The sequence below is a fragment of the Saccostrea cucullata genome, unplaced genomic scaffold, assembly GCF_032062105.1.
Source record: "Saccostrea cucullata isolate Sc308-1 unplaced genomic scaffold, CSIRO_AGI_Scuc_v1 ctg1413, whole genome shotgun sequence".
Classification (NCBI taxonomy): Eukaryota; Metazoa; Mollusca; class Bivalvia; order Ostreida; family Ostreidae; genus Saccostrea; species Saccostrea cuccullata.
This window is the reverse complement of record NW_026939988.1, coordinates 40,917-66,875: the sequence shown is the minus strand read 5'-3', so window position 1 is coordinate 66,875 and position 25,959 is coordinate 40,917. Positions and strand designations below refer to the sequence as shown.

The 25,959-nt window shown below is 34.6% G+C and overlaps 1 protein-coding gene across 1 annotated transcript; it reads left to right on the top strand.

Annotated features, from left to right (window-relative positions):
- Window positions 1-3,089: 3,089 nt before the first annotated feature.
- LOC134254409 (centrosomal protein of 135 kDa-like) lies at window positions 3,090-25,128 on the top strand. The gene is given in 22 exon segments (XM_062736933.1): window positions 3,090-3,235; window positions 3,444-3,790; window positions 4,090-4,257; window positions 4,539-4,768; window positions 15,622-15,750; window positions 16,989-17,225; window positions 17,349-17,414; window positions 17,644-17,794; window positions 18,089-18,393; window positions 18,567-18,692; window positions 18,860-18,955; window positions 19,065-19,127; window positions 19,237-19,488; window positions 19,619-19,770; window positions 19,884-20,154; window positions 20,317-20,372; window positions 21,012-21,291; window positions 21,595-21,780; window positions 22,228-22,437; window positions 22,812-23,014; window positions 23,420-23,674; window positions 23,810-25,128. Coding segments are annotated over 21 exon segments (3,885 nt in total). The 5' UTR covers window positions 3,090-3,235; window positions 3,444-3,468; the 3' UTR covers window positions 23,937-25,128.
- Window positions 25,129-25,959: the final 831 nt, after the last annotated feature.

The following is a 25,959-nucleotide window of genomic DNA, read 5'->3' as shown; positions in this document are numbered from 1 at the left end:
CTTACAAATATAAAATTAAAGTCTCCCTAAGATTTTTCACTCAGTCTGATTCCCGTGAGATATTGCATTTGATTTTTTCATCTTTTGTTTAGTATTCTGAGGGGGGGGGGGGTGATTGGAGAGAGGAATATACGTATCTAGCTGCCACGTGAGAAATAAAATGCTATTACTTTGTACAGTACTACTTCTAGACTTTGCTGAAATGCATGTGCATATCTAATTTTCTGTACATTAATTTTCACCAAATTCAAGGTTTAATATTTAATGGGGGCACAATTATTTACTATATTATGGTATCCAAGGCTAGGACAATCCCCACTTTGAGATAAAAAAAAATTCAACTCTTAGTGTAAGAATTCATGATAGATGTTTTTCAATAATTTCATTGTCAGAGTCACCTTTTACAAATCTCCCTCTTTTATTTTATTAAATAACTTACTGATTATATAATTTCATTTTTCACTTAGGTTTGTTTTAAGGTGTGTGAAAAAAAATTCTCACAAGATTCGAACTCTATCCAAAGCTCAAGGTTGGGCATCATACCGAACCCGTTTTTTCTCTTAACCTGAACATGTTAACCACTACGTTACGAGGGCTTTTTGTCATCAATGTATGTTAGAGTGCTTTAGGTAAATCGAGTTGTTGAATTAAAAATCTTTCCATAAATCGCTTTTTATATTGAATTGTTTCGGACTCCATTTTTTGAAAACGTAAAATAGATTCTACAAAGACAATTTCTACCCATGACCTTTTTCCGGTAAATATGCGTAAGTTCTGCATGTCAACTTTACAAAATATCAATTAAGTCATTCAATGAAATAAATGAATCAAACGTGTTAAAGATGACATAACTGACAACATAATTTTAGAAAAATAAAACTTTTCCGTGAATTTTCGAAATTGAGAAATATAATGTCTCGGAGCGGGAGATTAAATTGTGCCCACCTTTTACGCCCTCTTTCCTTTATAAGGCATTTGCAGATTGAATTAATTAATAGCATATAATTTCAGATTCAGTCATTGTTTTTTTTTTATTTAATAGAAGTTTGTCTTTGTCTTCCAATAAGATGTATCACTATGAACATGCTTAACTTTGGTTTCATCATGCTTTTTTTCCAAATATATACCTAGTCATTGAAAATGGTTTAGCCCCCCACTTTCCACAGGCACGTTGCAGTATAGGTTAAAAATGAGGAAAGTGGTCGTGTTTGGAAAAAAAATTTGGCACTGAAGTTCTAACCCCCCCCCTCCCCCCTACCGAATAGGACTTTTTTTGGGGGGGGGATTGGCTTTTTCCTTTTTTTTTTTTTGCTTGTCAGGTTTTTTTAAGGTATTCTTAAGGTAAAAATTCTTACACTTACCCCCCCCCCTTTAATTTGCTTCCGACGCCAATATAATATTATATTTGTATACTCACTAGTTTGCCACTATTGTCTTTAGAAATAAAGGCCTCTTAATACAAAGAGAGGCATATAGGAAAAGTAAAACTTTCGGCTTATCACAAGTTAATGATTTTTCTAGCTCATCATACTCAAAGGTGTGTTGTAACTTCAGTGATATCTTTATCATAACAGTCCACAATAATGAATTTGTGGTGTGTAGTAAAATTAATGTCCGGTAATGTCTGGCAACTTTTAGTGATCTTGTAATTTTTTTACATTAATTTTTTTAATTTCTGAACAGCGTAACTTGGGACATCGCCCATGATGATGACTATCAAGTCCCAGATTCTTTTATGCGAATATTCAGAGGGTTTAATGTTGAAAATGGTGGCTTAATAGTTAATAACGAAATTGTATCTGTTGATAATGGTGTTACATGTTGTAGAAAATGACTAAGAGTTTATTTTCTTAACAATATAGCGAATGTTTCGGCAAAACTGCTTACAAGAATATCTTTTAGCAATCAAAATTCCATGCAAATTGAATTCAACCAGTTTTTTTTTTTAAATGTTCATTGGTTTGGAGGATATTTGTGCATTCTTGCAGTCATTTTTCAAATATTACATACACAAGAGTTCGCAAAATTACTTTAAACAGACGAATAATGATTGTTATGAATGGGGTGCAAGCGAACTCTCATAGATGACTTATTTGGAAATAAATCCCGTTATCTTATATTTGTCCGTAACAGAGTAGGGGGGGGGGGTTCAATATTATTTTGCCTAGTTTTGATACGTACATTTTTATTTAGATGCTGCCCATGGCTAAAAAGATTAAACATTGGCAAATTCCTGCATTAAATGAAAGTTAGAGGAAGCCACCCACCCCTAACGGAATAGAACTTTTTGAGGACGTGTAGTCACAGGGGCCAGTGATTACTAGTATATTTACTTTTTATGTATTAACTATATAAATATATATTTATATACAAATACGAAGCAAGAAATATTCCTTTTGTTGTATATAGTGAAGAGGTAAAATCAAACATAGTATTATTGACCTCTGTGGACGCAGTTTTTCAGGAGGATTGTTGCTGCATGTTAATTTTTTGTGGAGGTTTTCTCCTCCACCCCAACCCAAACTTACATTCAAAAACATTGCTATTGGGCCTTGCATTGTTAGAATCGCACAAAATATAACTGGCCACGTGCTTCTATTAAACTGATAATGCCATACCTGGTATTCAATTATCCATTATCAAGTCATTTTTGTGGTTACAATCACATAATTTTTATTGTCCTATATGACGTTACGTCACGTTATACCAATTGTGACGTTCCGTTCACAATTTTCTAGTAAAACAATGCCATACTGCAAACTCTCTTAAAGAAAAAGTAAAATAGATATCAAAAAAAGGTAAACAGTTCCATAAAGCTTGAAGTCTATTCTATCTATTATCAAAATTTCATTATTTTTTTAGATGAGGCATTTTTTGACCATTCGTGGGAAGTGGAAAGATCAACCCAGGGAACATGTGACAAATTTGGTTGAATTATAGGTATACTATTCAATTTTATTTGTAACAAAATATACATAGGCAGTGACTTATACTAGTACATATATCGTATATAGGTCCCTGAGATAGGCTGTTTTTTTTAATGTGAATAGACTCACCTTTTAGCGCTCTTCTTCTTCTGGAGGCGGAAACAATCATTTCCGCCATTATTAAACAGTACCTGTCGGTACATGTCAAAAATATTGTAAACTAAAACGTTTTTAAGTGTAATGATGATTTCCTGAATCAAAATGATGAATATTTAAGTTATGTTATACATCTTCATCAATATTGAAAGGTAATAATTGTTGATTTCATTTTTAGCTCTGAAAATGATGTTGCATACAAAAAAAATTAACCCGAATGTACTCGGTTTGCTTAACGTTCAGTCATGTAGATTGTTTGTATAACCACGCCTTTCTATTTTTGTTATATGTTTTCAGTTTTGAGTCAGCAATATACACTTGCTTATCGTTCATTTGCGGGAAAATATTGTCTTGTTTTAGGCCTCAGGAGAAATAAGTACGCAATATGTCCAGCAGCAATAAAACTTCAGCACAGGCTCAGCAGAAGTTTACCAATCTACGTAAGCGACTTGACCAGCTTGGATACAGACAAACCTTGGGTTTAGAGTCACTGCCACTAGTTGAAAAATTATTTGCTGATCTCGTCCACACCACAGAAAGTTTGAAAAATGCCAAGTTACAGCTTGGTAAGACAGAGGTAGAAACAAAAGATGTGGACAGTGCAATTGAACCTTACAAGAGTGACAATGCTAAGTTAGTGAAGGAAAATAATGACCTCCATCAACAGATCATCAAACAGAAAGATGAATCGGATGCTATTGTCAGAGGTATATATGTACTGAATATTACACAATTACGATATGAAGTAGATACATAGAACTTTGTAAAAGGCACAATTCTACAATAGTTAAATGGAAATCTTTCAAAATTGAATAAAAGATAGTTTGGAAAGCAGAAAAAACACTTTGGTTTCTACACCTTAATACTAAAATTCAGTGTTTACCAGGGGAAATATTGAACCTTGTTGCAAAGATAGTCCTTGGTTCAGAATTTTGTTTTTATATTATTATTCCTACAAAAAATGCATCATATCTTTACTCTGATAATAATTAAACTTGCTTTGCAGAGTTAAAAGCATCTCTTAGGAAACTTGAACATGAAAATGCTGATTTGAAATTCCTGAACAATCAATATGTACACAAAGTCAAGCAACTGGAAAAAGAATCAAGAGAGAAATCGGATAGGATTCTGCATCTTCAGGAGAAAAATTTTCATGCTGTGGTTCAGACCCCAGGTAATAACGATTTTTTTTTTAAATGCTTAGAGATGAATTCATTTAAAGAAAAAATGATTAATTTCCCCATATCCAGTCCCAATCCCTATCCTTCCTATAATCAAATACTGGGTAAATAATTTTTGTCAGTTCATTACTTTGATATGGTACATTGTAAACAAATGGTAAATAAATGTAATTATATGTGTGTAAATGTATATAACTACAAAGGCTGGTAACATTCCAATGCTCAAATCATATTTAGATACAAGTTGAACAAATTGTTCTCCCTAACATTTAAGGAGGTAAGAAGAAGAGCATACCCTTCCGTCGGCAAAGGATGGAGATTGACTGTGCTGTTCCCCCCACTGATGGCCCCATGAAGCACGCCTTTGCTGCAGCAGACGACCCCTATGTTGCTGACCTCCTTCAAGTCGCTGACAGCAAAATTGCAGAGTTGGAGAAGAGGATCAACATAGTGTGTGATGAGAAAGAAGTTCTAGACAGAAAACTAAAGAGCTTCAAGCAACAGGTAATAGTAGCTCACCCAAAACTTATTTATTTGATTTTAAACAAAAAGCTGAACAGGTTTTGGTGTCTATCTAGCATCTGTATACAATGCATATTTCTTCCTCTGTAAACTTAAACTTCAGTTTCAAGTCTTTGTCAGAAAGCGTGGACAGTTTCTTTGTAATATTGTTGATCATGAAATTCATTTAGTTTAAAAATGGTTAGGCTACATAGAAATAGAATTGAAAATACAGTTCTCAGGCCTGCGTGCATCCATTTTAAGGTAGCTGCATTCCAAATTTTACCTTAATATTTTGATAAACTAAAAACCAATCCCGACAAAAAAGTTCTGTCTTCATTTTCTCTTAGTTTCTCTTAGTTTAGCATGTTTAGTACTCAAATATTGCTTATTTTTAAAGAGACTTGGCTACCTTGTTTAGCAATACATTTGAAGATAATTAGGGCCCCACAAGGATTTGCGGGTGCCCTATAGTAATCACTCTGTCTGTCCGTCTGTCTGTCTGTCTGTCCGTCTGTCACTCTTCCGTCCGCAAATTTTCTGTTTTTTTCTAATAACTTTTTTTATGGTTGCCCAATCAAGTTCAAATTTGGTATGGTAGTTCAGTAGGCAGAAATACATATTTTGATGCTAAGTTTGGTTCTCTATGTCTTCTGGTTTGGAGCTGGGGTGGTGGGGTAGATTCCTTAACTATGCATAAGAATGAATGGGCAACTTTTTTTATGGTTGCCCAATCAAGTACAGTTTTGGTATGGTAGTTCAGTAGACAGAAATACATATTTTGATGCTAAGTTTGATTCTTTATGTCCCCTGGTTTGGAGCTGGGGTGGTGGGGTAGATTCCTTAACTTTATATAAGAATGCATTTGCAAAGAGAGATAACTGCTGAAGATGTTTCCATTGTAAACTGAATGCTGCTATGAGTCCCTTGGGATTAATTAGCTTTCCTCCTGAAGAAAATCCAGAGCATTATCTTTATCTGTCACATTGAGATGAATTACTGCCTCTGTCTGCAAATGAAGTTTGTTTTGAAGTTAAGTCAATTTGGAATGCTATGAACACTCTGAAATGTGGATTTAAATATAAATTTTTATGATTTACAAGTATTTTTGTTCAATGGTTATGATTTCATTGAATTCTAAAAACAAGAAATAGATTAAAGAAGAGTTTTTGATTTACTTTTTGTCTCGCCTGCGACGAATGTCGCGAAGCGAGACATAGCGACCATAGATTCCGTCGTCGTCGTCGTCGTCGGCGTCCAACTTTTGGTTAACCCAAATGTCAAAGTTTTATAAACTGCAATAACTTTCTCAAATTTTATTCAGTCTTCTTGAAATTTGGACACAATATTCAGTATGGATAAAAATTTATATCCCAAGTATGATTTTGAAAAAAAAAATTCAAATTTTTCCGTATTTTTTCCTTAAGTTGGACTTAGTTTTTTCATGATAATTTATGGTGAAGACCTATATTCCAGCAACTATAAGTTATAGGGATATGATAATTAGTCAGTGGATACATCATGGGTAACCACAAACGTCAGTACCAGAATTAGGTCATCTTGACCTACATTTTTCTGCATGAGTGACTTTGGTTAAATTTTTGGTGGAGGTCCATATCTCAGCATCTATAACTTATAATGGCATGATGATTTGTCATTGTACAGGTTATAAGTAACCAACAACATCAGTACCAGAATTAGGTCATTTTGACCTACATTTTTCTGCATGAATGACTTTGGTTAAATTGATAATGGAGGTTCATATTTCAGCAACTATAACTTATAGTGGCATGATAGTTAGTCAGTGGATACATCATGGGTAACCACAAACATCAGTACCAGAATTAGGTCATTTTGACCTACATTTTTCTGCATGAATGACTTTGGTTAAATTGATAATGGAGGTTCATATTTCAGCAACTATAACTTATAGTGGCATGATAGTTAGTCAGTGGATACATCATGGGTAACCACAAACATCAGTACCAGAATTAGGTCATTTTGACCTACATTTTTCTGCATGAATGACTTTGGTTAAATTGATAATGGAGGTTCATATTTCAGCAACTATAACTTATAGTGGCATGATAGTTAGTCAGTGGATACATCATGGGTAACCACAAACGCCTGTACCAGAATTAGGTCATCTTGACCTACATTTTTCCGCATGAGTGACTTTGCATAAATTTATGGTGGAGGTCCATATCTCAGCAACTATAACTTATAGTGGCATGATAATTTGTCAGTCTACACATCATAGGTAACCAACAATATCAGTACCATAATTAGGTAATCTTCACCTACATTTTCTGCATGAATGACTTGATACATATACAGTGGATTTGATTTCAAAATGCAAGTTCAAATTATTGCGACTCATAACACGTTGTGTAAACCATTGTGGTTTGCTATGAACTACTAACACAAACATATGATACAGTGTTTTTAAAGTGTACATAGTATTTCCAGCAGTTATTCAGAAACTTAAAGTGGACAAAAAACAATCTATCTCTTGTGAATAATATGAAATATGGAAATTTTAAACTGTACAGAAGATATTTAACCTACATGATGCATTTGGATCCTACCTACTCTTGTGAATAATATGAAATATGGAAATTTTAAACTGTACAGAAGATATTTAACCTACATGATGCATTTGGATCCTACCTACTTTTCTGTTTACCAGTTGGCATATGCAGTGCATTACACATTGACTAAGAGGAAAATGTTGTGTTCATCAGTATGCAAAAGTTATATATTAAATCCATATAAAATATACCTATAGTCAGTCCAGATAGAAACGTTTTACAGTTCTTATTAAGTCCATGACAATATCTCTTTAAAAACCAGCAAAATGACTCGATCCACTTTTTGAGTTATTCCTTCTGAAATGTCAATAAATGCTTCAGTTTATCAGACAATCATTTCTTACTAACCACAGCGACAGCAGGCGAGACACAGGGTTGCGGGCAACCCTTACGTACTTTTTTTCACTTTATGTTAATTCAAGAATATTATTAATTTTTAAGGTAGTTGTGTAAAAACCCCATTCTATCATGAATACTGCAAAAGTTCTTATTGTAACTTTAGAAGAAAATGATGAGAGAGGTACAATTAATCCCTTGGGATTAATTATCTAGCCTGCTGCAGAAAATTTAGTAAGCTTTTCTTTATCTGTCACTTTCAGATTAATGAAAACTTTTGTCTGCAACTGCTGTTTGTTTGAAGTTAAGGTCAAGCCTTCATGATAATTTTGCATTCATTGAAGGCTGGCATTTTATATAACACAAGCTTCATAATTGTTTAAATATACATTCAATGTCAAGTTTTTCTTTATTGCCTAATGTAAATACAAGGATATTATTTTCAGGTTTTTGAATATTCAGGAATTATCTTGAAATTTTAAGAATACAGTGGCTGTTGGTTATTCTTTGTACATTTTTTAATCATTCCGTAAGCTGCACCCTTTTAATTCTACCACATGGCGGGGCCCTTGCTGACTGGTCAGTTTTCTAGTTCCTATAATGTTCTATAATGTTCACATGTTCATAAGCAATGGATAACGATAATACCAGAAGTGGAAAGTATTGGAAGTACATCTATGAACAAAAATTTTTATCACTGTTTTATAGAAAGCTCGTGTATTAAAAAAAAATACTTCCCTCATCATCTATTTCATCCCCAATAAAAAATGATATAAAAATGATAAAAATTAAAAAAAAAGATTCCCTCCATCAGATCTGTTTTGGAGCAAATTGGCCCGAGAACAAAAGAAGCAAATTTATGTGGCCTTATACTCAATTTTTTAAAATTATAGACAGAAAATGAAAAAAAATGTGATTTTATTATAACTTTTCTAAATACTATTGTATTATACAATAGTATTCATGATACAGGTAGTTTAGGAACAGAGATTTTCTTGGGCCATATTTTACATAATGCTTATACAGGAGTTGTCCCAGAAAAATTTGATCATTTTCATTTTTTTCTTATTTCACTTAGTTATAAAGTAAAGAAACTGGCAGTTTTCATTATCAACATTTTATAAATACTACAGTGTACTATTAAAGTAGGAATTTTTAGGAAATATCTCCAAAAAAACCATTTTCTGTATACATGGTATAGTTAAACAAACATTTCATTAAACTTAAAGCTGTAACTGACAATGTCAGTGTGACTGTTTCACAGCAAAAGTTGCCCATTTGTTATAAATTTGTTCAGGAATTGTACCTCATCATATCCCCCACTTAAAAAGTGGGAGGATATATAGTGATTGGGATGTCCGTCTATATGTACGTCCATCTTTCTGTACGTCCATACGTCTGTTACGCTTTGGGGTACCCATCTATTATTGTTCCCGCTTTCACTTAAGGGAGGGGACATTAAATCTCATTCGTCTGTCGGTCCGTCACAAAAACTTTGACCTTGCCCATAACTTTTGATTTAGTGGAGCTATGACTTTCATATTTCACTTGTATATTCCTTGTGACAAGACCTTTTTTTTTGGGTACCATCAAATTTGACTTTTTGACCTTGACCTTGGAGTTTGACCCACTTTTACACAAAAATTTTTAACTTTTACTTTGTCCATAACTTTTGAACGGTAGATACTAGGACTTTCATATTTCACATATGCATTCTTTAAAGCAAGTCTTTTCATTGGATTTGATCAACTTTGACTTTTGACCTTGACCTTGGAGATTTCCGTACTTATGAAAAAACTTTAACCTTGGCCATAACTATTGAACAGTAAGGGCGAGGGCTTTCATACTTCACATATTTAATTCTTGTTACAAGACCAAGAACTTTGACCCTCTGACCTTGACCTTGGAGTTTGACCTACTTTTTAAAAACTTTAACCTTTGCCATAACTTTTGAACAGTAAGGGCTAGGGCTTTCACACTTGACATATTTAATCCTTGTGACAAGACCTTTCATTAGATATCAAGAACTTTGACCCTCTGACCTTGACCTTGGAGTTTGACGTACTATTTGTAAACTATTACTTTGGCCATAACTTTTGAAGGGTTAGGGCTAGGGCTTTCACACTCCACATATTTAATCCTTGTGACAAAATCTTTCATTTGATATCAAGAACTTGACCCTCTGACCTTGACCTTGGAGTTTGACTTACTTTTTAAAAACTTTAACCTTGGCCATAACTATTGAACGGTAAAGACTAGGGCTTTCATACCTCACATATGTAATTCTTGTGACAAGACCTTTCTTAAGAAACTAACAACGATGACCCTTTGACCTACCTTTCAAAAACTTATCCTTGGCCATAACTTTTGAACAGGTGGTGATACGGCTTTCATATTTCACAATTGTATTTCTTGTAAGAAGACTCTACTTTGGGTAACAATATTTTTAATTTGCATTTCAGCAAAGTTTAATCTTTGCTATGTTGCCATATTGATATGGTGTCATTAGTGTTAAACATTAATAAACAAACACATCTTGATCATTATAACTTTTGGTTGAGAAGAGATAGGGCTTTCATATTTGACATGTGCATTACCTGTGACAAGATTTTTTGGAGCATGCTATGATTTCTGAGTCCTTGACCTCGACCTTCACGATTGACTTTATTTTTTAAAAATTCAACTTCAGTGATAATTTCTATGACATATGAGAGGACCAAGCTTAAAAAATTCTTTGTTTGCAGTTGCCGACCTATAATTTTTAGACTGGGTTGGTAGGTAGGCATTCTTTTTTTTTTTTTTTTGGAAAAAAAATCGGATTTTTGTTAGATAACAGTTAAAAGAGGTTTTCATACACCTACTAGACATGAATAAGCTCACCTCTTGTTATAAACCACTGAATGATAAAAACGTGTCAAAATTTGAAAACCAAACTGTTTCAATATTCTGAAAAATTGAAAAAAAAAAATCAAATTAACCAAATGGCTAAAAAAGTTTGGGTCGGGTGCATTTTCAGTGGGTTGATAGGCAACTGCAAACAAACTTAATTTTATTTTAGGCCTAGGGTGTTCATATTTGACACAATATGTCATAAAAAATGACATCTCAACCACAAAGACACCGAAAGCGGGGGCCACAATTCTTTGAATTTGCTTGTTATCTCTCCAAGTTGCAGCTCATACAGATGATTTTGACATCAAAGTTTGCAACTCATGTTGCTTCAATATCTTTTCTTCTTTGTAAATCTGTAGCATGTAATATAGCATTTCTGTCTGGATCGTGTAGATAGAATACAAAGCTTGTTTTAAATGCATGATAGAGTAGTATTTTTTTCAGTGAAAAAAATATAGAATAATTTATACCTAGTCTTACTTTAAACAATAGTAGATACTTGCATTAATTTACATAGATTTTGTGGCACTGGCTGTTTGAAATAGAATTTCTTAATTCATTATAACACTTAAAGGAATGTGCCAGAGATTAACAATTTGCTATATCCTATAATATGATACAATTTAAAAATATAGGGATTAGGGAACACTAGTTACCTTGGATATATGTGTATTTAAGGTATTTCCATTCTCACAATTTTATGGGTTCAACATATAAAAACTGCATTTATTTTCACTGAATATATGATAATTTAATTAACTAATAATAGCAAAAAGTGTATAGGATGCCATATTTTTTAAGAAGTAAGACAAAATTCAACAAGTGTATGCCAGCATTAACAATTGTTCATTTTTTAGTGAACAGTATTATAAACATTAGGTAAAACCTGGTTTTAAAAAATATGTAATTCTGATGCTAAAAATTCCATTATTTGCATTACACCTATTGGAAAGCATTCATCCAAAAGATATTTTTTCTAATGGGTATATAGTTAGATTAAAGTATATAGTTAGATTAATAAACAATTAACAATTATAAACTAACAAGTTTAGTTTGAAAAAAAAAAAACAACAACAGAATATAGATTTGCCTGAAGTGTAATATGACAGAATGAAAGAACTTCTCATAGAAATGTAATGTGATTGACAATTTATATTAATTGATTACTTTAGATGCAGACAGCATAGGCGTCGGAACCGGGGGGGCTAAGGGGGGCACTTTTTTTCCCAATATATACTTAGTATAGACATTGAACATATCTTCGTACGTTTAGCCCCCCCCCCCCCCCCCCCCCCCCACACACACACACACACACACACACACACACACACACACTTTCAACACATAGGTCTTAGTATAGATTAAAAATTCGGAAAGTGGTGGTGTTAGGAAAACATTTTTGTTCTGAAGTTCGAACCTACCCACCCCCCCACCCCCCACCCACCCCCCCACGAAATAGGATTTTCGTGTTTTGAAAATGCATATTTCCTTTTTTTTTTCTTTTTTTTTTTTGCTTGTCAGGTTTTTTTTTAATGTAAATTTTTTTTTTTTTTACACTTAGCCCCCCCACTTTCAATTTGCTTCCGACGCCAATGGACAGTGTATTAAGACACACAATAACCTTTTTACAGGGGTATATGTTTTAATAGACTTGACCAAGTGGGGCACTTTGGAATTCTGATGATTTAAATATATAACACAACAGTGACAATAGTCATTTAATTCTGTTGTCCTTACATATATAAGCAGTTAGAATTTTAACCACCTTGCAAGATTAAATTTGATGATTTAGCTTTCCATACAGAAACATGCACACAGGTAAATTAAATGCTCAAAGGGGTTCACCAAGGGGTATTCCCTAAAAGGGAAACCATTCCACATATGTGTTTCATAAAATTGATATTAATCATCAAATTCATTTATTTTCAGTACTTTATGCTAACAGACTACTAATTATTTTGTTTTTAAAGAGAAAAAAGTATTTTAGCATTTATTTTGAAAATTTAAATGCCCGAACTAATTGCCAATCATTGACCTGTTTGGTGAATTGAATGAACAGGCTGAGACTTGACTGTGTTATAGTAACTGTAGTAAGACTGAGCTGAGAGCGGGAATTGTAAGGTTCTGTGTAGCTAAGCTGTAGGGGCATTACGTTTACATCAGGGATATATTACTCCTGTCCCCAAAATCCTAATAGGTGAGAAAATTTACTTATTATACTAAGATGTTTGGTAGCATAGCTCATATGAATGATAGTGTCATATAATTTCCAGAATTTTACTAGATGATGAATGAAAATGTTAAGTTAAATATGAAGCCTTTGTAAATGCTGTTTGCAGTCTAATGCATTATTGAATACATCCCCTGACAATAATGATTAGCACTGTCACCTGTGTGGAGGGTTCAGTATTGATCTGTGATTTTTCCTGTTTTCATTCCCGGGTGATATCGGTTTGTCATTATTGTCATTATTGGAACGTTTGTCAGGTGTATTCTGGGATTTAATGAAGAGAAGGTCATTCATCAACCTTTTTTTTACAATTACAGTACCATATACATGTATTTTAGTTTTCCATGTTGGCAGTTTCTGAATCTGATTGTACCTTTTTTTTTCTAAATTGTTATGATTTGTTTTAATTTAGGGAATGCCGGTGTGTTAATTGTATTGTTAGTAATGTCTGGCTCAAAATCAGAAAGTGTTCATAATATTTTTCCACTTTTTGATTCCTTATTATTATCAAATGGTCTAAAAATATATACTGTAGATGTATATCTTTTGTTTTGGACATTTGAAGTACATCTCTAGAAATCGAATGTTTCTATTCAGGTGTGCACATATTTTCTATTCTCAGTTCGAGGGTGATTTTTCTGTGTATTTGTCCATCTTGATCATCTGGATGACTAACTCTGTTTAGAGTTGACTCCTTTTGAATGTTTTATGGCAATATTTGATAAGAATTCAAGTCTGAACTTTAAAAGCATGATTTATAGGTCTTTTTAATATCCTCCTTAAAATCCCCCATTTATTGAGCCCAGAAATCTCAATTTCATGATATTATAAGATCAAATTCCTTTTCACTAGTTAAAACATGAGATGAACTGTGCTTTCACCAGATATAAATGTTTAAAAAATCTTTAAATATTGTCAGTATTTAATTAATTTATGAAAAATATTACAGGTATTGGACATTTATTGAAGATTCTAAATCGACAGTATATTTATAACCCTGACGAGTGTTTTTGTGTGTGTGCCCTTTTTATTTTTCTCTCCTGGAATTATAAGTTTGATTTGCTAGGTTCTATTATTTACAACATTTCATCCATTACTTTGATTACCAGATTAAAGTCAGAATATACAAAACCACATTTAAGACTTCTAAACATTTTATCTTTACAAATTACATTCCGTGTTTATATGCTTTATCTAAGTTTGAAAAACGTGGCTATAAGTTCTAACTAAGGATTGATTGGGGTTTGCAGTATGAATTGACTGTGTTGTAGCTTTTCAATATACGGCATACATTTAAAGATAAAATCCTGCAGTGGCATCAAGCTTGGACATGACTTAACTCAGGTGAATATTTAATGCAGCCATTTTCCCTTTCTGTTTTTTAATGGGGCTGCATTAATGAAGGTTTTTTCAGGTACGTTATTGTATTTAATCTGTTTTAATATTTCTTTGTACTTTATCAATGTTTTTTTGGTCTAGCCATGCGAGGGAATAAGAGCATGACACACTGGCTTATTGTATCACTGTGACAAGGTTTTCATTACACAGATCAATACATTACCCTTTGTTGAAGGTGTGGATTTTGGTTACATATGATTCAAAATATGGAAGTCATGCAGTGTGTAGATCTCAGGTCTTGTTTCCAGCAGTACACAGGTACAAGGGCATAATTGTAGTAGGTAATTAATGAGATTTCAATGGGCACTAATTTTGTATGTCAGAAGTTAAAGATAGGTTATTACTTTACAGTTAAAATTCCAGATTTAGATATTGTTTGTTCGCACATTTGTTTTTCTTTTGTTATTTGCTAGTGTGTTTTAATGGCTGTTTTCTATTTGTATGTGATTTCATGCATTTATTTATAAACCAAGGTATGCAGAAAAAAATGTTGGAATCAGTTTGATTATCAATAACTCTACCTGCATACACCTGCTTATCTTAAGGATTTGAGACCTTAACAAAACCAGCAAATTTAAATCTTTAGTGTTATGGCTAACATAAACACAGATCAGAATAAAAGCGTACAATTATGATGTTTACACATGAAGTACTTGATATTGTGTGAGTGAAGTTAACCCGTTCCCCTTTAGGATGTCTAGCAAAGTAATGGACACATCGAAGAAGAAAAGGGTCCCAAAAAGATCAGGGCCTAAAAATTCAGGGGGAACAACTGATGCTTTAAAGAAAGAGGAACGGAGAAAAGCCAGAGCTTATGTAAAGTGTAGACAAAGCTACATATACCAGTATTAACACTTAAATAATATCCAAGCTTATGTAGCGTGAGCATGCAAGAAATGAGTTTTATATTTCATATCATGCATGACAGAGCTGTATCAACAGTCTATCACTTTGTAGAATTTTGCTTGCAGAGATTTTTCACTTGACATATTGTTAGCACTGTTTAAACTCTGGTTGTTTGGTTTTAGTGCATCCATAGAAGATGAATATAAGCTATTTCTCTAGACTGACCATTTATTTCCATTACATTTCATTCAGTTTATGCTTTGTATCCAGAGCCATATGGTAGTCTGTAGATTTAAAGTTCTCTCTCACTTGATTTGACTTCTGTAGGAGACTGGTGCCTGGGGGAATCCCTCTGTTACTAATTCTAACTTTCTGTCCACTTCAGACAAAAAATAACAGTTCAGTCACTCTTACAACACAATAAAATATTTATAAAGGCAGGGGAGGTTTTCTCTCCATTATATCAGTTAAGAAATGACCTTTAATGTATGCAGCAGTTGAAGTGTAGAATTCTGAGAGCCTATGTTTAGATTTATAACCATTTAACTGGTGTGTTTGACTAGGTTGCCAACAGAGATGAGGAGATAGAACGGCTGAACAGAATGTTGGAGGGAGGCAGACCGTCAGATGTGGTGGCCCTCGAGGCCCGCAACAGGGCAAACGAGCGCATGATCTCTCACCTTAACATCCAGGTATGTCACTTCAGTTTTCCTAGATGCACATTTACATTACATCTTGAAAACCTCCAGATTTCTAACTGATATTCTATGTATTAGACAACATATGGCAAATTTGGAAATTATATCATTTTATCTGTTACAATCAAAACATTCAGTGATAGACAACGTTGCCAACAGAGATTTGGAAAACATCGGATTGAAATAGCAGATCGAAATTCATTTTCAATCCACCTGAGCTGTTTTCAAAGCAAAGAGTGAATGTATGATCCAAAAATCAACTATATTTCAACTCCCAAATACACATTGTTTGAAGTTCACATTAATATGAGTTTTAGCATATAATTTTAAGAACGCGAAGACAAAGATTATTTTTCAGGAGATATTTGATTCTAGAAGGGGGGAGAGTAAAAAATTGTCGAGTCAGGTCATAGCTTAACATGACAATATATTTTATTTCTAGGATTATAACAGTGCATGAGTTTTATACTTTTCTCACTGAAAACTGTTAACTTTATTTAAAAATCGTTCAACACCCCCCCCCCCCCCCCCCCCCCCCCCCCCCCCCCCCCCCCCCCCCCCCCCCCCCCCCCCCCCCACCACCACCACCACTACCACCAACAGATAAGATAAGATAAGATTTATTAATACCAATTTGGGGCCCATCAGGGCAACACAAAGATATACCGGTACATATATTTACCAAACAGAAATGAAATATTCCTCCCTTAAATATTTATTTATTTAAAACACTGGACAAAAAACTTCAAACTGTACCAAAATTGAAATTATTTGTCTTCTGGGTCAATCAGTAATAATGTGCCTTCTAGCGTAGCTGAGGTGGATTGAAAATGAATTTCTGATGCAATTTCAATCCGATGTTTTCCAAACGTCCGTTAATGAAGTCTATCACTGAATGTTTTGATTGTAATAGATAGAAATGACGTAAGCTGTATATTTCCAATTTTGCCAGTTAATGTTCCGCGGTCTTATATATAGTTGGGCCTCATTAAATCCAGATACTTGTGTTCCCAAGCAAATTGTCCAGTTTTGTGAAGATTTTGAATTATTGTAACATACATTGTAAATATAAATAGTGCCTAGTACAAACCTTGACATGAAGCATCATGTCATTTGGTGTTCAGATTATTAAGGCTACACTATATATTGAAAATTTACAATTAGATGGCTTTTGTTCTACAGTTTAAAATTTTAATAAATAAATGCACTGATTAAGTCTTTGGTTACTGCAGATTGACTTCCTGCAGCAGAAAACTCGAGAACTGGAGAGGAAATACCAGGACTCTAATGCTGTTAAGGAGGATCTAGAGCTTACGCTTAGTAAGAGTAAATTGACCATTAGGGATCAAGAGGCACGGATCAAAGAGTTAGAGCTTGACCTCAGGGATGTTGATAGGGTGGCTAAGAGGCTAGAGACGGACAAAAACAATGTCGTACGGACAGCCGACCGTGAAATGATGGAGGCCAAGGTGGGTCTGCTGAAATTCAGTACATTTAATTTAAAAATGTGTATTTTATCGTCTCAGTTCAGTGTCTTTGGATGCTCACTGTCAGGGATATTGTTGTGAACTTGTTTCTCTTAAATGTTTCAGGATGAGCTGGAGAAGTCCAGACATGAACTGGAAGATTTAGACCTCACAATCGCCCAATTCAAAGCTGTAAGAAAATTAAAATCAACCCAATATATGATCTTCTAGTCATTGATTTAAAACCAAAGCCAGTTATCAAAACTTTATAAACATGATAAAGAAATTTTGGTCCATTGACTTTGATTATTGAAAAGGTAAAGAAAAAAGGAGCAGGAAATGTCAGTTCCAGAAATAAAAGAGAAAACAGATTAGTTCCTGCTGCATTTTTTTTCATGTCCTGCTTATCTTCTTTCCTCAGGAGAATCAGAGATTGAACAAGGAGGTGAGTGAACTGAAAGCTCAGCTGACCGTGAAGGGCGGAGATGTACTCCGATTGGAGGAACTACTGGACCGTGTCCAGGAGGACAAGAAACGTCTCAGCAACCGCTGTAACAAGATGATGGCCAACGGTAATTCTACATTGTATATTATACAGTAAGAATGACAAGAGTTTGTCTCAGAATATGATCAGAATACAGCTATCCCAATTATTAGCCTCAAAACATGAGGTATACACAAGGTCTGAATCTCCATAATACTAAAGCCTAAAATGGTTGAATAATGTTTTAATCCTATTGTTTTGCTTTGCTGTGTACAAAATTAGTATTTTAATGCATAGATAGGAATACTTAAAATTATATAGAATATTCTTGAGACAGTTTCATAGGAATATTATTATGTTGATGGGTTTTTTTTCTGCTCAGAAAAAGAACTAGTACTAGAAATTGAAAGACTGAAGAGAAAGAATGGGCCAGCAACCACAGTGAATGGAAAGAAAGGAAAGTCGGCCACCAAACTAGACGCCTTTATTCGTAGTATCGAGGAGGAGAGAAACTACTACAAGGACCAAACGGAGGCTCTCCAGAAAATGCTGAGGGGGGAGATTCAAGGCCGTCCTCACACAGTAGTAGTCCTGTCAGCTTAGCCGTCCGACAAAAAGGTCAGGTCAAGGCCGTCCTCACACAGTAATAGTCCTGTCAGAGACCTAGCCAGCAAGTCTGACAAAAAGGTGAGTAGTAGACCCGTCAGGTCAAGGCCGTCCTCACACAGTAGTAGTCCTGTCAGAGACCTAGCCAGCAAGTCCGATAAAAAGGTGTGTGATTGTCAGGGACAACAAATTAAACATAAAGGCAGTTAATGATGAGTGATTCCTTGGTACTAAATTTTAATTCTGTTTTTCAGACCGTGGCGCAGTACGAGACCATTATTCGGGTATTGGAGGAGGAGAGAGATTACTACAAGAAGGAGTATGAAGTCCTGAAGGCAGTGAAGAAGTCTTCCTCCTCCGCCAGGGCTACCCCAACCAAGGTCTGTGTAGTGAAGTGATAAATGTTTAAGTTAGACAGAGATGCTCTCACCATGGCCAACATCTTTTTGCATAGATTGATCACAGAATTATGATTTTTCTTGTGTTTAGAACAATGAAATCTTTAAATATGGTAGATTAACAATTATATGGATATATGTTATTTCAGAGCTTCACATCAGATGACCCAGAGCTTTCAAAGGTCATTAGAGAGAGAGATGATCTAAAGGCTTTATTGGACAAATTTGAGAGGCATATGGCAGAGGTAGGCAGTTTTTTTTAACTTATCTTTACAACTAAATCATATTATTCAACAGTTATCATTGTATAAAAGCTTTTAAGGATAAATGAAGTATTCACTTTAAATTTTGTAGATTCAAGCCAATGTTAAAGTCCTGACAGCAGAGAGAGACAAGCTGAACATTATGTATGAGGAGGTAATGTATCCATAACAAATTCTAAACTAGGCAGCTTGATTTTGATACTCTGTATATGAAGCACTAAATTGTGATCTGATTGTAAAATTAAGTTTATTGTTTATGTTAGACTAAAGATGAGCTCCAGAGAGTGAGGAGGGAGCTGGTGAAATCCCCCAAATCCCCCAAGACGTCCCTGGCAGCTCAGGCCATTCTACGGCGAGTGGAGACGGAGAGAGATGACGCCCTCCAGGATTTACGACGCATGACGACAGAGAGAGACAGCCTGAGAGAGAGACTGAAGATAGCCACGGAGACCTCGCTGTCTGATAGAGCTAAACTAGAACAGAAGATTGAGGATCTAGATACCGCTCTCACTCATGTAATAACATCATGTCTATATCCAGTTTGTTAATGTTGGTGTTTGAACTTTAAAGGCTTTTAATATTTATGCATGAAAATGTAATGCATGTAAACAGGCAGTCAGTAAGTTCATTATTTTTCCTCTTCAGGTTGAGACAGAGAAGAATGAGATGGCCCTGAGAATTGCGACCCTGAAGGAGGACATCAGGAGTTACGAAGACCAGGTGAAGGAGCAGGCCCTCAGGCTTGGACAGGCTCAGGACAGCAATGCTCAAAGCAGGTCCACAGCAGAGCAAATGAAGTGAGTCCGGCCTCATGTCAGCTCAGGATACTGAGACAAAAATAGGAATAGAACATACTGAGGAAGTTTTAAAATGGAATGGTTTGATAATATTGTTTTATTCTTATGTTCAGAATGATAGCTGAGGAGACAGAGAAATCATTAGAGGACACACAGAAGAGACTGTCACACAGAGAACGTGAGCTCCATAACCAGGAGGAGAGAGGGGTGGCCCTTGAGGACAAGTGTGCGGAGCTGAAACGGGCACTAGAGATGGCCAAGGACGACATCAGTCAACTCCGAGCCACCATCAACGCCATGGACAGGGAGAAAGACTCATTACAGCACACGGTAGATGAGAAGACAGAGAAAATAGCTCATCTCAATGAGGATATATTACATAAGGTAATAGCAAGAAAATACAAAAAAAAGTAGCTCATCTTAAAGAGGAAATTTTGCATAAGGTAAATGGTTGTCTCAGTGTTATTTTTTTCAAATAATAAATGTTTAGAATCATTCACTACTTATTTAAAATGATAATTGTATCACTCTGTCTTTATGTTATAGGAAAAACTGATGAGTGATCTGAAGATAAGAATGAGTGAACTTGAAGCACAACTAGAGTAAGTAATCACTTTTGACATTAATTTTTTGTTTATGCCAGAATGACAAAAATTAATATTATACTTTCATGTAAATAAGTTGAATCTGATTGGTCGAGAAACATTTGTTTAAAAACACTATTACCCGCTGAATAATGAAGCCACGCCCTCCAGCATAGCAACAGTAAACATTGCTTGACGATGGGTGATATTCCAAAAAATCGACTGCGCAGAATTTGTGCGCGCACGGTTCACTGTTATATGTATTTGTATAAAACATTCAGTATAATATGATAAATACTGCATGTAGTTGAGTGTAACATTGAAAATTTTCACCCCAAGAAAACCATTGGTTTTCTTGGGGTGAATATTTTCAATGTTACACTCAACTACATGCAATATTTATATAATCTTGCACGTTTAAAAAGTTGAAAGGTTCTTCATAGTTATATTGTCAAATATGGGTCAAAAAAATGAAGTACATTGTACAATATATTTCTTTTTCAATTTTCATTTTTGAGAATTTTACAGGCTCAGATAAGGCCTTTTACTAAACAATGCACTTATATTGCATATTTATACTTAATAATGTAAATCTCACTGTGGCATTTTTCCCTTAATTTGTAGATTATATCTTTAAAGACTACATTTACTTTGCAGGCATGCTAATGACAATTTGAACTTAAAAGAACGTGAGCTTAAGAGTATGCGTCGTCAGTTAGACAGTACGTCGGAGGATCTGAGTGAGTCGAGTCGCAGCAAGGACATCGCCCTGCGGGAGAATCGACGTCTACAGGACGACCTGGCCGTGATGACGCGTGAGAATCAGAAACTGAATTCGGAACTTCAGGAGACACTCGAGGACAAGGAACATCTAAAACAACAAGTACAGGACTACATGATGGAGGTCAAACGCATCGAGGACGTACTGGCCAGGAAGGTAAGGCTTTTGTCTAATGAACTGTCAGTAGAAGATTAGTTTAGTGGCCAGAAAGGTGGGGCTATTGTCTGATGAACTGTCAGTAGAAATATTTGTACTGTCAAGAAAGGTTAGGATAGGATGTTCTATTGAACTGTCAGATATTAAAAAATACAAAAGGTTTACAATTTTCTTTTCCAAAATTTTGGTCAATGTTTCCTAGTTGACTACCTTTTCATATTCAGTACTAAATATATTTATGTATTTGATCAATTGATAGTGTATAAAACTGACCTGCTTTATGTGTTTGTATTTTTATTTTAGGAGAACGAGAGGACAGATCTGTTGGAGCAGTACCGAGCTTTATCAGCCGAGGCAGAACAATATCAGACCTCCACCCACCAGCTGGAGAGCGAGGGATCTAATCTACGTCTGGAGCTCATGACAAAGGACTCCGAGCTTAGGAGAGCTCGCGATAAGCTTGACAATCTGGAAAGAGAGATTCAGGAGGTATGTCTATTGCAGACAGATTCTAATGTATATTTAGGTGTTTTGTGAGTAAGAAACAGAAATTTTTATCACTAGAAGCTTGAAAACTTTCTTTATGATAGGTATTTTATCCTAAGGTGAGATTTATAAGCATAATAAAGATACAAATATATTTTTATTTGTTTTTGTTCTACAGTTGTTTGTTTTTTGGGTACTTTTTTCAAAATTGATGATGTTAACTGTTTTTAAAACATTAATAATACTTAATTTTGTTTTGTTATGAAATATTCTCTAACCATAAAAGTTACTGTTCTAAAAAAAATGGTTATGTCTAAATTTGGTGTCCTAAAATTGTAAATATGGCGAGGCAAAAAAAAAGATTAAAGCCAAAAAATGGTCTACTTTACATATCCTGCTAGGTGAATGAAATAATTAGATTTTATTAAAGCTGACTTGTTTTACTTGCAGCACCTGAATGCGGAGCAAGCTTATGAGTTACAGGTGTCTAATCTGACACGCTCGGTCGGTAACCTGGAGGAAGCGATGAGACAGACAGAGGAGGATAAACAGAACCTCCTGGAGGATCTGACCGCGGTCCGAGAACTCTGTGCCAAACTGGAGGCCACGAAGGAATCCATACAACGACAGCTCACCTCGGCCAGTCTCGACAAGGAGCAGGTACAGACTCATACAGAGTTACCTCCCTTATCATGCTCAGATCATTTCATGTGTTATACAATAAACTTATAATTTATTTCATGATTTAGTCACGGTATACATGTGTTTCTCGTAAAAGTAAATTTGTGAGTACCAAATTAATTTAACTATGTTCTATACATTTGTATTCTTTATTACTAACCAGGATTTGTATTTCTTCCTTCTATTTTCATGACATTGAATTTTTTTCATTTGATTTATATTTACATTGATGAATGATGTCTGTCTTAACTTTAACTTAAATTTTGCATAAGAACAAAATGAAATTAATTTAATCTTCCACTTCTGAATTTCTATAAGTATGTTGTAAACAATTAATATTTTGTGATTTGTAGATGTCTACTTTGATTGAGGACATGAAACAGGAGACGGAACTCCTTAAGCAGCAGTTATCCAGTGAGAGGACGAACGCCAAGAATCTGGAGGGACTGTTACAGAACAACAGAGAGAAAGAGTTCACCAGTCAGCTGGCTCAGCAGGAAAAGTCCTCCGAGATCCAGATGTTAAAGGACAGACTGGCCCTCAACGAGAGCAAAATGTATACAATTACAGCAGTACTCAGACACAACAATACAGTTATCTTTAATACTTAAATTGATAGTTAGAGAGCAAAATGTATACAATTACAGCAGTACTCAGACTCAACAATAAAGTTATCTTTAATACTTAAATTGATAGTTAGAGAGCAAAATGTATACAATTACAGCAGTACTCAGCTACAGCCATTTTATATTACAATACAAAATACAAATACTCAGATACAACCATAAAGATAATAAATAGTCAAAGAGCAAAATGTATACAGACAAATACAGCATTACTCAGATACAAAAATTAAGTTATCTTTAATACTTGATTTATAGTTAGAGAGCAATGAAGACCTTTGGAAAGTTTTTTTAGCCATTTCGTCTTTTATTAATCATATTTCCTGTAAATTTTTCAGACAAAGTCAGGGACGTGAAATTGCATCATTGAGGACTAGAAATGTTGAATTGGAAGGAGATGTAGAAAGATTACGTAGAAACTTAACAAGTGAGAAGTTTGAGAGAGAAAGAGCCATTCAGGAACTTCGCCGACACAACATTGCCCCACCCATCCCCACCATGGAGTACAGTTCCTATCCTAGCTACTCCAGAACTTACTCCTCCATGACAAGGTCAAGGTCGCGATCTAGATCAAGGTCACCCAGCCCATCCAGGTCAGTTTTACATTAAGTATTCATTTCAACAAATAACACTTTGATTTTTCCTCCTTAGATGATACGTGAATGTATTGCATCACTTTAAACTGTAACCTTTTCATTACGTCAGTGTAACCTTTTCATTGCATCCAGGTATAGGAGCCCCGACACATCCTACCTGAGTTCATCTGCCAGGCGAGCCCGCAGTCCAGAGAGAAGCAGCTATTTAGACGACCCGTCAGAAACCTCCACGAAAGGCATCGGTCAGGACGTCTTATGATCATCACAAAGCAGCAACTTCACAAACTTAGTTATGAACAAATAGGCTTAAAAAAAATTATATATATTTTTATGTTCAGTATGCCTGTAGATTTTTATACATGGGTGAATAAGTCCTAATGTATGTGATTTGTAAGAAATCCACTGCCCTGAACCAAGTCAGTTATTGGAAATTTATATGGAAGAGAAAGCCTCAAGAATTTTTAAGATCATCTGTTATAGATATTTTTTTAAAAAGAGCACATTTCTAGTGGACAAGTTTTGTAGAGATATGTCTGACCTTGGGTGTAGAAGGTATTTTTTAGTATCTAGCTACATGATATTTTAGATATTTTTGTCTGTGATATTTTCAAATTGCCATCAGTGGGTTACTGATGGATATTATGTACTCAGTGACTTTCTTAATTATTTCATTATTGTGTAATTGATGATGGTTTTAACATCCGAGTATGGTTTATGATTCAGCACATTGAAGTTACTACTGACAGAAGGGAAATTTAAGTTCTTTTTCACTTTATTTTTCTTATTTCTTTATTACTTTGTAAATCTCCCTTCTTTTTTCAAATCAAGTTTCCGTCCATTAATATTTATATAAATATTGCCAGTTTTGTTTGTATTTTTGTTTTAGCGATTTTTATTTTTATTATTTAAACAATTTATTTGAAATATGTAGTAATTTATAAGCAATTTTGTTGTAATATATTGTGTCGATCAATGAATATGATTTGTAGCAATATCATGCATGCATTTGAGAGAACAAATTATATATTCTATGATCAAAAATTGCATTTAGTTTTATATTTATTCTCAGAAAGTGCTGAAGATTAAGTAAATAACATGAATCAATTAGAAATTTGTTTTGCAACCATTTTAGGAACATGAATCACTTTATTTTGGAGTGACAGAGTGTGGAATTGTCTTTTGCGTCATTTTAAGTGTAAACAAATACTGTGGTGGGATGAAAACAAACTCAATTAATTTGATAAGTTTTTTATACCCCTGACTTCAATGCATCATGTATAAAGAACAAGAGACAGCAGAGTGATCAACTCCCTAAACTTTATACAGTCAGGCACTACCAAATTCACAGGGAAGGTCACTGTATTTGTAAGGCAGTCTGCTTTAACACCATTTGTTTCTTTCAGTACTAAATATGAATCATATATTTACAGAATAAATTATTTATTATTATATATTGAGTTTATTTTCTTTATACATTCACAACACATATCCAGTATTATGTATATTTAATATTTTACGTTATATACGTAAAAGTCCAGTAGTAACTGTATGCATTTTGGGATTTATTTTTACAGAATTCGGAAATTATTAATGAGGAGATTTTCTTGGGGAAAAACGATTCGTTGAAGAAGTTGCAAACCGGTTAGTTTTAAAATGAAAACATTATTGCATGGACCCTGAGGTCCACGCAGTAAATATTTAAGCGATGTTAAACCGGATGCCCTGGGCATACGCCAGACTACGCATGCGCGTGAATGCTACAGAGTTCAAAGCGACAATCCTCGGCTGACTCCGCTACACCCATCGGCTTTTCCGAATAGCTTAAGACCTCTGACGGAAAGACCCGAGATGATGCGATTGAGAGTTCATTGGTGGATCCAAATTTCTAATGTATACACATAACTAAACATTCATTCTATGGCACAAGCATTCTCATAAGTAGGAAGAACTTGCAGTATATACTATATATAAGATAACTTAACAACTTGAATTAAAAACTTCGTTCAACGACTAGTTCTAGCTTTTAAGAAAATAGAACAAGTCTTCACAGGCATTAGTTTTGAGCATCAAGGCTCGCATAGTAATTTGATATACAGGAGTCCAAATACAGCTTGATACAAGTCTGTAGCAACAGTTTTCCATGTGAGGGGGGGGGGGGGGGGCTCCGAAAACAAAATCTGTGTACTATAGAGTTCTGCTACACGTGTACACATGATAGATCTCTTCTGAATAAATGCAGAATACTAGTATATGTAAAGTCCCAACCATTATGGGTTATATGT